General features: G+C 38.6%; 2 protein-coding genes across 3 annotated transcripts in view; both read left to right on the forward strand.

The window, feature by feature from the left end:
• The window catches only part of LOC117518082 (BEN domain-containing protein 5-like), a 40,528-nt gene extending 29,401 nt beyond the window's left edge, over positions 1 to 11,127 (forward strand). The window contains exons 5-6 of the mRNA XM_034179146.1: positions 3,987 to 4,200; positions 10,931 to 11,127. Coding sequence (XP_034035037.1) covers positions 3,987 to 4,200; positions 10,931 to 11,127 — 411 coding nt within the window. The remainder of the gene's footprint in view (positions 1 to 3,986; positions 4,201 to 10,930) is intronic.
• The window catches only part of LOC117518564 (BEN domain-containing protein 5-like), a 41,249-nt gene extending 29,484 nt beyond the window's left edge, over positions 1 to 11,765 (forward strand). For both annotated transcript variants that reach the window (XM_034179725.1, XM_034179726.1), the window contains exons 5-6: positions 3,987 to 4,200; positions 10,931 to 11,765. In XM_034179725.1, coding sequence (XP_034035616.1) covers positions 3,987 to 4,200; positions 10,931 to 11,127 — 411 coding nt within the window. In that variant the 3' untranslated portion in view covers positions 11,128 to 11,765. The remainder of the gene's footprint in view (positions 1 to 3,986; positions 4,201 to 10,930) is intronic.
• Positions 11,766 to 11,989: the final 224 nt, after the last annotated feature.

The raw sequence follows: 11,989 nt of genomic DNA on the forward strand, positions 1-11,989 counted from the left end.
GAAGATTCCCCATTTACATGAACAAATTGTAATCTATTAGATAAATATGATTCAAACCACCGCAGCGCAGTGCCTTTAATACCTATGGCATGCTCTAATCTCTGTAATAAACTTTTATGGTCAACAGTATCAAAAGCAGCACTGAGGTCTAACAGAACAAGCACAGAGATGAGTCCACTGTCTGAGGCCATAAGAAGATCATTTGTAACCTTCACTAATGCTGTTTCTGTACTATGATGAATTCTAAAACCTGACTGAAACTCTTCAAATAGACCATTCCTCTGCAGATGATCAGTTAGCTGTTTTACAACTACCCTTTCAAGAATTTTTGAGAGAAAAGGAAGGTTGGAGATTGGCCTATAATTAGCTAAGATAGCTGGGTCAAGTGATGGCTTTTTAAGTAATGGTTTAATTACTGCCACCTTAAAAGCCTGTGGTACATAGCCAACTAATAAAGATAGATTGATCATATTTAAGATCAAAGCATTAAATAATGGTAGGCCTTACTTGAGCAGCCTGGTAGGAATGGGGTCTAATAGACATGTTGATGGTTTGGAGGAAGTAACTAATGAAAATAACTCAGACAGAACAATCGGAGAGAAAGAGTCTAACCAAATACCGGCATAACTGAAAGCAGCCAAAGATAACGATACGTCTTTGGGATGGTTATGAGTAATTTTTTCACTAATAGTTAAAATTTTATTAGCAAAGAAAGTCATGAAGTCATTACTAGTTAAAGGAATACTCAGCTCAATAGAGCTCTGACTCTTTGTCAGCCTGGCTACAGTACTGAAAAGAAACCTGGGGTTGTTCTTATTTTCTTCAATTAGTGATGAGTAGTAAGATGTCCTAGCTTTACGGAGGGCTTTTTTATAGAGCAACAGACTCTTTTTCCAGGCTAAGTGAAGATCTTCTAAATTAGTGAGACGCCATTTCCTCTCCAACTTACGGGTTATCTGCTTTAAGCTGCGAGTTTGTGAGTTATACCATGGAGTCAGGCACTTCTGATTTAAAGCTCTCTTTTTCAGAGGAGCTACAGCATCCAAAGTTGTCTTCAATGAGGATGTAAAACTATTGACGAGATACTCTATCTCACTTACAGAGTTTAGGTAGCTACTCTGCACTGTGTTGGTATATGGCATTAGAGAACATAAAGAAGGAATCATATCCTTAAACCTAGTTACAGCACTTTCTGAAAGACTTCTAGTGTAATGAAACTTATTCCCCACTGCTGGGTAGTCCATCAGAGTAAATGTAAATGTTATTAAGAAATGATCAGACAGAAGGGAGTTTTCAGGGAATACTGTTAAGTCTTCAATTTCCATATCATAAGTCAGAACAAGATCTAAGATATGATTAAAGTGGTGGGTGGACTCATTTACATTTTGAGCAAAGCCAATTGAGTCTAATAATAGATTAAATGCAGTGTTGAGGCTGTCATTCTCAGCATCTGTGTGGATGTTAAAATCGCCCACTATAATTATCTTATCTGAGCTAAGCACTAAGTCAGACAAAAGGTCTGAAAATTCACAGAGAAACTCACAGTAACGACCAGGTCGACGATAGATAATAACAAATAAAACTGGATTTTGGGACTTCCAATTTGGATGGACAAGACTAAGAGTCAAGCTTTCAAATGAATTAAAGCTCTGTCTGGGTTTTTGATTAATTAATAAGCTGGAATGGAAGATTGCTGCTAATCCTCCGCCTCGGCCCGTGCTACGAGCATTCTGGCAGTTAGTGTGACTCGGGGGTGTTGACTCATTTAAACTAACATATTCATCCTGCTGTAACCAGGTTTCTGTAAGGCAGAATAAATCAATATGTTGATCAATTATTATATCATTTACTAACAGGGACTTAGAAGAGAGAGACCTAATGTTTAATAGACCACATTTAACTGTTTTAGTCTGTGGTGCAGTTGAAGGTGCTATATTATTTTTTCTTTTTGAATTTTTATGCTTAAATAGATTTTTGCTGGTTATTGGTGGTCTGGGAGCAGGCACCGTCTCTACGGGGATGGGGTAATGAGGGGATGGCAGGGGGAGAGAAGCTGCAGAGAGGTGTGTAAGACTACAACTCTGCTTCCTGGTCTCAACCCTGGATAGTCCCGGTTTGGAGGATTTAAGAAAATTGGCCAGATTTCTAGAAATGAGAGCTGCTCCATCCAAAGTGGGATGGATGCCGTCTCTCCTAACAAGACCAGGTTTTCCCCAGAAGCTTTGCCAATTATCTATGAAGCCCACCTCATTTTTTGGACACCACTCAGACAGCCAGCAATTCAGGGAGAACATGCGGCTAAACATGTCACTCCCAGTCCGATTGGGGAGGGGCCCAGAGAAAACTACAGAGTCCGACATTGTTGGCTGCCTAATGTTGACAGCTCTTGCTGTTGGCTGCTTGAGGTAATACTACAGTTTTGAAATTGGCAAATGGAGAATACATGACACAAATAGGGGAGGTGATGGTCTAGTGGTTAAGAGTTGGGCTTGAGACCAGAGGATCCTTGGTTCAAATCCGAGCCTCACTGGAAAATTACTAAGGGCCCTTGTGCAAGGTCCTTAATCCCCTAGTTGCTCCCGATGTGTAGTGAGTACCTTGGATGGCAGCACCCTCACATCGGGGTGAATGTGAGGCATTATTGTAATGTGCTTTGAGCGTCTGATACAGATGGAAAAGGAGTATATAAATGCAGTCCATTTATCATTTACCATTTATAAATTTGCACCGTGATTTAATTTAACATTGTACTTTAGAATGAAAGAAAAGACAGCATTAGGTTTGAGTTTGCACCTGGTTTTGTAGATCATACTGTATCCTAATACAGGTCCAACTGTTACCTCTGTAGGGAATAAGGAATCATTAGGGGAATTCCTAACAATAGCTTGTATTGGTATTTGTTACTTTGTTTGGAGAAGAAGAGGATGTTCTGGCAGAGAATTACCAAATTCTGTGGACGATATCACGTCTTTTCGGGTCCAACCAGTTCCCCCTACAGTTTAGTCGGAACCTGTAGTTATGCAAATTCAGGAGGCTATGTGATATGTAACTGCTCACAAAAATGCAATCATGGGAACCATTTGCAAATTATTATAGAGATTAGCCACCTGCTGTTAGTTATGCAGAAGAAGCTGCAAGCCTCCCTCTGTAAAAATGAGGCTGTGATGGTCCACCCATCAAACGGACACTAGGCCTTGGAGCTCGCTGTATTGAACACTTATCTGCTTTACATTTTCTGCTTTCTAAATGCAAGAACTTTCTCCTCTAAAATAGTAATCTCACATGGTAATGTAAAGCATTTTGCAGTGTATACGGAGTACTCCTGAGCTTAAATTTTGGTGTCTTTGTTGTTTCATTTACTATACAAGAAAGAAAATGTCCCTAAATATATTCCCCTACATGACATGTAGCCTTTATTTTTTCCTCTCCCCCTGAAATGTCAACCTGTCATGGTGTAGAAAAGGTCTTTTGAACACTTTTACGGGAGCAAAGCAAGAATCGTGGACTCTGGAAGGAAAGGTCTCATACAGGGAAGTAATGCGCTAATCTGTATCCTGTAGCAAAGGATGACATTTATGAACAGAAAGTCACTAATCAAGTGTAATGTATATGTTGCTCATTTTAAGTAGAGAAGAAGTCCTAATAAACTGCTGTGATGTTCAGAGGTCTTGACCATCATATACTATAGTAGGGAGGATCACGATAGTAAATACCTCAGAACATGTCATTACTGGCAAGAAGAGATATATATATATATATGCATGAACACAGAGATTCACAAAGTTGATTGCAGTATCGTTTTCTTCAATCTCACTCGCTGAGTAAGAGTACTCCCAGTATGCACAGTACCCTGTGTAACCCCAGAGCAGTACGTTATGTCCTTCAGAGTGTAACCTGTGAATCTGTTGTTTGATACATTTCTCTACCTGCGGCAGTACAGTTTAAAGTGTGTTTATGGTCTTCTGTTTTCTACTCTGTCTTTATAGGTCCACCTTGGTGGCGGAATCTGGGTTGAGGAGGAGAAGTGGCACCAATTGCAACGGACCCAGGGAGACTCCAAGTTTACAAAAAACCTGGCTGTCATGATCTGGGGCACAGAAACTCTGAAGAACCGTAGTGTCACTGGGGTGGCCACTAAAAAGAAGAAAGATGCTCTGCCAAAGCCGCCATTATCACCCAGCAAGCTGAAAATCGTCAGAGGCAAGATTTTTCTTACCTGTGTCCTTGTTTTAAATCTTTAAAGTCAGCACTGGCAGGCAAGTTCTATTCTGAAAGATCTTTTTAAAATATATAGATAAATATAAAAAAAACCCTGCATTTTTAAACTTTCTCTTATATCAGGGAAACACTGCAAAAATACAAAAACTCGTAGACTTCTTTTAAAAATATATAATTACACTTAATATAAAACAAAACCGCTTAAGTAAAATTCTTAATAAAATAAATCATGAAAATTATCAGGGGTGCCCAAACTTTTGCATACAACTGTATATGGTTGCCACACTTTTAGAAACCCATCAGTACTCCGTCTAAGACAAAACTTGATTTTTTTTTTTCCATGTTTTAAGAAAAACAGCTTTCAATCGTAAAGAAATAGATGGACATGGAACTTTCCAGGATAATAATATTCTGCATTCTGCTGGCAAAGCGTTAAAGGCGATTATATCCGCCTACGAGTTGGTAAGGGACACAGTGGGAACTCCAAAAACAGCGACGTGAGAGACAACATCAAAATACCAAATCCAATGTGGCTGAAGTTTGGGGCAAAGAAAAAACATATGACTTAAATCACAGAGAGAGGAGTTACATCTGTCACACAGATCAGAAACATTGGGATAATTTTTAGAAAATTTGGACTTTAACAAATATAGCCTGTGTGCTACTTTAAGGCCCAGTCACACGGCGTTAGCTGAACGAAAGGAAAAAAAAAAGTCCCAAAGTCACAAATTGAGAAAAAGTGGACGAATGAGCCTGGACTTCTCCCATCACCGAAAAGCCTGCGAGTGCAGAGCGCATCAAAAACCGAAACGAAACCAAATCTAACAAAAGAAAAACGAAGCGAGCGGCGACCTTGACACTTTAAAACAAAATCAAAATGAAGCACCAGCATGTGTTCTTTTCTGCAGTGAGTCTGTGCTGTCAACAGCCACCTGCAGCTGCGTTGTCTTGACAACATGTGCGTACACATGCACATCGCAGCCACAGGTGTTGAGAGGCTGGAGAGAGAGAGCGAGAGAGAGACAGAGAGAGGCTGGAGGTTGGATGACAATCAAACGAAACACTGACGGTATGGGAACTACGCAAATGATGAGGAACCTTCAAGACAGAAAGCAAAACAGAATACGGATAAATTGAGGTTGTTGTCAGGATTCGTTCACATTTTTCAACAGTTGGAAAATTCTGATGAAGCGCCAGCTACAGAAACGAAGCTGGATGACGGTTAAACAATGTCTCCGAAAGTCAACCTAAGTCCAGATTTTGTGTTTCGCTTTGGCTTCGGTGTCCTTCATTAGTGCCGTGTGACTGGGGCTTTAAATAGAATTAGGAAAAGTCTTGCACAAGTTGATGACATATGAATTCTGTCATCTGCCTTATCCCAAAAACCTGCCACAAATTCCAGGCCCAACTCTTGTTCCAAATTTTAGATAAAAAAACATTTTGGACTGGATGATTGTCCATTGAAAGAACAAGATGATATATCCGCGATATAACAGCTTTCTTATGGAGCATAAGTTCAAAGAAGTCCTCCTGGGGGTGTTTAGGGGTCTTAGAAGGCAACTCTGTAAAAATAGCAGCTGCACAATGTCTAATTTGGAAAAAAAAAAATAAATGAGATGAGGGCAAGCCATGTAAGGAAGACATATTGGTAAAATTGAAAAAGGTATTATCCTTAACAAGATCACGGAAACATTTAATGCCGTTCTTACCCCATAGATGAAGTACAGTGTCTAAGAAGGGGGGAGGAACGAGAGGATTATTACATAATGTGCCAAGAGCAGAAGCAAAAACACATTTGAATTGAAGTCAAAATTGATACCATATTTTAAGAAAGGCAAGTACAACAGTGTCCCTGTGTACCAAGACAGGGACACAGGGATGAAAATAGTAAGGCAGGGAGAGAGGTAGACCAACACAACTGACCTTCTAATTGATACCAAGTTGTATGAGGATCTTTTTGCCACAAAATGTATTTTTGAATGTTAACTGGCCAGCAATAAAGCATCAAATTTGGTAAAGACAGATCTCCACTAAGCCGACGTTGTTGTAATAATGATTTATGTACTCTTGGAGTTTTCCTTCTCAAATAAATGAGGAAATCAATTCATTGATAGATTTAAAAAAAAAAAAAAAAAAAAGGTTTGGGCTAAGAACAAAGGAATACACTGAAGTAGGTGTAAAAACTTGGGTGAAACATTTATTTTCACTATATGAATCCTACCTAAATGAGATACTGGTAAACTAGCCTGTCTTTGAAAAGCTGACCTTATATTGAACAATAAAGCTGTAAATATTGCAGCCCGCAGAGCCTGAGGTGAATCATTTACATTCACTCCCAAATACTTAAACCAGTATGAGTCATATGGAAAGGTCAGTTTGTCTGAGTCACTGTACATCTACATTTATAGGCAAGCCTTCACTTTTTTGAATGTTAAGCCTGTATCCAGAACGAGTCAAAAGTTTGGAGTACTGCCATAATAGACGTGAAATGACTAGTTCGATTTGTGACATATAAAAGTAAATCATGTGCATACAGAGCCACCCTGTGTTTTGTACTTCCACGTGTCACACCCTGGAACAAAGAGGAGGTTCTAAGACTTACTGATAGTGGCTCTGTTGCTAAAGCAAAAGTAAAGGGGAGAGCGGGCAACCTTGATGTGTAGCACGTGACAGAGTATACTACTTGGATTTTACCTTATTAGTACACGCAGAACTAGGGGGAAGTATACAAGAGACGAATCCAAGAAATACGTAAATCTGTCGGCCAAGCCAAATTCCTTCAGGACTGCAAAAAGGTACTTCCATTGCACTATATCAAATGTTTTTTGGCATCGAATGAAATTACTACTTCAGGGAGATTTCTATGGTGTTTGGAGTACAGTATATTGAAAATGCAGTGTATATTAAAAAAGGAATGCCTTCCTTTGGTAAAACCACTCTGTTCATTTGATATAACAGAGGAGATAATTCCGTCTATATGGGATGCTATCAGTTTGGTGACAATTTTCACATCCACATTAAGGAGGTTTATAGCTCTGTAAGAAGCACAGGAAGTCATATCTTGTCCTTCCTTGAGCAGTAATGAAATGAAGTCCTGTCTCAGCATTATGGGGCGAGAACCCTGTTCCAATGATTCCTCAAAAACTGACAAACGTAACGGGGCTAATTTCATATAATACTTTTTATTCAAACCAGAGAGGAATCCATCAGGGCCAGGGGATTTGCCTGGCTGTAACAATTTAATCAAGGGCATAAATTGATTTTAAAACAGAATTAATTGCAGTTGTGACAGATGTCAAAGTACCTGATGTATTTTTTGATTGTAAAATTTGGCAGGTGGCAACGTGACACCTGAGTTGGTGGACCAATAAGCGAGTAGCTTTATCACCATATTCTTAATAGTTACCATGAGTCTGTAGTAACAACTGCTCAGCTTTGCTCGTCAAGATCAAATCAAACTCAAATTGCAAATGAAGACGTTGCTTATACATGTTCAGGGAAGGTTTCCGGGCATACTGACGTCAAGTTTTAAAATTTGTGGAACACCTGTTTGTTCCACAAAATTGACGAACTCACTGACTGAATGCCACACTACTATTATTGTGAACACCCCTTTTCTACTTTTTTGCTAATAGCCCAATTTCATAGCCTTAAGAGTGTGCATATCATGAATGCTTGGTCTTGTTGGATTTGTTAGAATCTACTGATCTACTGTTTCCCATGTAACAATAAGAAATATACTCAAAACCTGGATTAATCTTTTTAGTCACATAGCACTACTATTATTCTGAACACTACTGTATGTGCACTTTGACAGCAGTATTACTATGTGGATACGGTCACATATTGACAACAAATGACGAAACAAGCATTGGGCCACCTTAAGCATCAAGGTCGTGAAAGAGATAAAACACAATAAACTAAATAAAAACAAATAGTATAAGAAAAAAAAGATCGAAATGACAAATTGTAACAAACACACAGACGGGCACACCATCTGACTTCCTACTGCAGGCTTCAACCACACTATCCTCATGACTTATAAAAACCGAAACAAAAAAAGTTTTACCTCAGATGATAAAGGTCTCAATATGATTGAGTGAATTTATTTATTTATTTGCTTTGTGTGAAGGCAGAAGCAAAGTGAATATAAAGAACAAAACTAAACAATTATTCAAAATCAGTGAAATGTAGCTTATTAAAGCTATTAATCCAGTGACACATAGAAGTAAGCACTGGACATTACAAAAAATACAGAGTTCGAGAGGAGGGCAGTATTGTCCAAGCAGGTGAAGAGAAACGGACAGGAGGCATTATGAAGGGCAACTCAGGGAAGGCTAGACATGACTTGTGTGAAGCGCCTTGAGGCAGCTCTGGTGTGATTTGGCACTTTATAAACTAAATAAATTGAATTTAATTGAACACAGTAAATTGGGGTCCTTCAGCACGGTTCCGGCTGAGACAAAGGTATTACTTATGAATAGGCACAAAACAAAGCACAAAAGTGTCTCATCTCAGTCTGACCAAAAAGACGGAAGCAGCAACGGCTACGATCAGTCCCCTTTACCTGTAATAGTGCAGATAGCGGTTGTTGTAATGACAAGAAAAAAAAAAACACCGCTTGTCTTTGCATAGGTCCTGTACAAATTTGTTGGCGTCCGATGCAGATTGGCGCTACTTTCTCTCCCCCGTCTGCAAATTAGGGCACAGCTTGGCCAGGTACGGGAGCACAGACCTAAGTGCCCGCTTGTAGCGTTCCAGCATGGCGCTCTTCAACTCCGTGCACTGTCTCACCACTTCGGGGCTGTAATCTTCGTAGAACCGAATGTTATGTCCATTGTAGGTCAGGTCACCCTCTTACATCCCTTGTGAATCACCAGAGCTTTAATTTGATAACGATGAAAGCGCCGGATAACTGGTCAGGTTTTACTGGTCGGGTTTTCCAAGAGCTGGTTTAGGAGCCTAACTCCAGTGTGCCATGTCAAAGTCCAGCAGCGAAGTGAGTACCTCCGTTCCAAAAACATTGATGAGGAGTTGGGAGAAAAACAAAAACCGAAGGACATAGACACTCAACAGCTTTAGGTAAACCTACAATCTGGACATTCTGATGTCTGCTGCGTCCCTCCAGATCTGCCGTCTTTGATTGTTTGGTATCCAGAGGCTCCAGGACCAGAGGATACATTAAATTTTGTAAAGTGCTTTGACTTTCTGATATAAATGGAAACGTGCCATATATATATATATATATATATATATATATATATATATATATATATATATAAATTGTACATTTATTTTTGCATTAATTAAGATCCTATTGTCTCAAATAAAATTTACATGTTCAATGAAGCCCATCTATCAATCAGTCAGTCATAAACAATATTTTATTTATGTTTTAACACCGTCTGAAGGAGGGCATGCGTGTGCGCATACATGTGCTTTTGACAAGAGTGGAAGTTAGCGTTGAGTTAGCTGTCATCTGTGAAATACCTTGCAAATCACTCCAGAGGTGTTATCAGGTTCCAAACACAACCTTTTCAGTTTTTGAAGTGTTTATTTCTCACTAGCCTTTACATAATATATGATAGGTTATATTTACACAAAAACGAAACTGAGTTTGCAGCCATATTGGTTGACCTCTGTTCAAGACCTTATCTAAGCTGTAAAAAAAAAAGCTTATTTCATCTCAAATATGACTCATAACAAGATGTGGCCAAGACTTTCACTTAACATTTTTCCAATTTTTCTTTATGGCCTTGTTCACAAATAATGAAGCCAAAGTGTGACATAAACATCAAAATTTAAAAGTGGTCTTTTTTGTGAAACGTTATCATTTTAGGTGTGGTTATATATCAGAGTTTCAATATTTCTATTGGTCTCGGTTCAGTCATTGCTAGAAATTATCAGTGCATATATACTATAATGTTCAAGAGGGTAACGCTTGCGACAACAGTTGGAGGTATCTTCTTTAGTCTGCAGAAGCCAGAAACAAAGAAATTCTGTCCATTAGTTCCTGGTATTATTGAAAAAGTAATATAATTAGTCTGTTGAAGCAGAGTAGGAGATATAGCTAAGGTTTTGACACAAATAAACCAAGGAGTTATTCTCAGCATTACGCTTGCGACAGTTTTACCTTGCTTTAAAAACATTGTTTTTTTCTAGGAAATAGCATTTCTACCTTTACAAAAATGTGTTACTGTGTTAGTATGAAGCACAAACAAACTACAAAATACAAGGTTATTTCTTTAACATTCAACTTTAAATGATAATGCTAAATATCAATGTCACACAAAATTGATGAAAAAAGTGCTATTTTTGGGGTAATTTCGTGCATATCTCTGGAACCGTGCAGAATTTTTCCATGAAATTTTCAGTACCTGTCAAAGAGACTATAGGCAACTCCCAGATAAATCTGGATGGTGCTAAATAAAATAATGGCTTGTTCATGACAAATGCAATGCAAATCAGCAGTTAGGCTTCATTATTTTTAAACTAGGCCTTATATCTTACAAAAAGTTTCCTTCAATGATTTTGTCTTCTATGAAATGTAATTGGATATTTTGACAAGTAATTAGACAAATACTTGGTAAGATTTTGTAGGTTTTTGCAGTGAATATTTTGAGTTGATATGAAAGACAAGATTATCTCTGCTGTTGAATCAGCTTTTATTAATGTGATTTATCCTGACGACTCACACTGGCTCTTTCCTCAGAGTGTCTCTACGACAGAGTGTCTCAGGAGACAGCCGACAGCGCAGAGATCACACAGAGATTATCCAAAGTGAACAAATACATTTGTGAAAAAATTATGGACATCAACAAGTCCATCAAAAATGAGGAGCGACGGGAGTCCAAGCTGCTGATCAGACAGACAGTCAAGATGGAGAACTTCACCTATGATGGCATGTAGTAATCAGCTGTCGTCACGCCAGCACCTTCTGCCCCCTGTGGTTCACAGGATGTTAGAGGGATTTTGCGAGGATCTTAGTCACTATTTCAAGGGGAGATGTATATGTTAGAATGCAATGCTACAATGTGAAAGGTAACACAAATAGACATGAATACAAAAAGACCATTACCTTCCTGAGTGTTTGTTTTGCCCATTGGCAGATGGACAGCTTTACCCAGCAGTCATAGATTGAATGCAATAGTTTGAAGCTTTTAAACCGGTGTGAGTGTTTATATAAGCTTTTCAGTGGGATTGGTACAGAAATGCGTACATTTGTGTCAAAGTTATGATTAGACATGATTGTTAAGAGTTAATTTATTGTTCTGTGTCAGAACATCATTTTAAGTCTAAAAACTTTTATCTTGGGAAAGTTTATTTTCCCCAAGATAAAATCTTATACTATCACGAAGATGATGCCAGTCTCACTCGATCTTGGATGTGTGAACGGTGTATATTTTGGTGATGAGTCAGGAAATGCTGGGGATGTCAGTGTTTACTGTTGGTACTTAAGCGCATAGAATGGGACATTGCTGTCTCAAATGCACAAGTCTTAATTGCGCATTCAGCGATTCTGTTGCTGGTCGAGATTAATTTTGTATGTGGGTGATTCTTAGACTACGGGCACTTATTATGTCCTTTGATCATATTGTATGAAAAACAGAAAAAAGGGGAAATTTCACCCTTTTATAGTTATCTTTACAATGAAAGTGTGTTAATAAATTTGTTCTAGTAGTCTATGATGACCTTTTCACCTTTTTTCAGCATCATTATATGCAAATATTGCCGTTTTGTGCTTGTCCCACACCCAGACTTTTGATCTTCA

The sequence above is a fragment of the Thalassophryne amazonica genome, chromosome 10, assembly GCF_902500255.1.
Source record: "Thalassophryne amazonica chromosome 10, fThaAma1.1, whole genome shotgun sequence".
In the NCBI taxonomy this organism is placed as follows: domain Eukaryota; kingdom Metazoa; phylum Chordata; class Actinopteri; order Batrachoidiformes; family Batrachoididae; genus Thalassophryne; species Thalassophryne amazonica.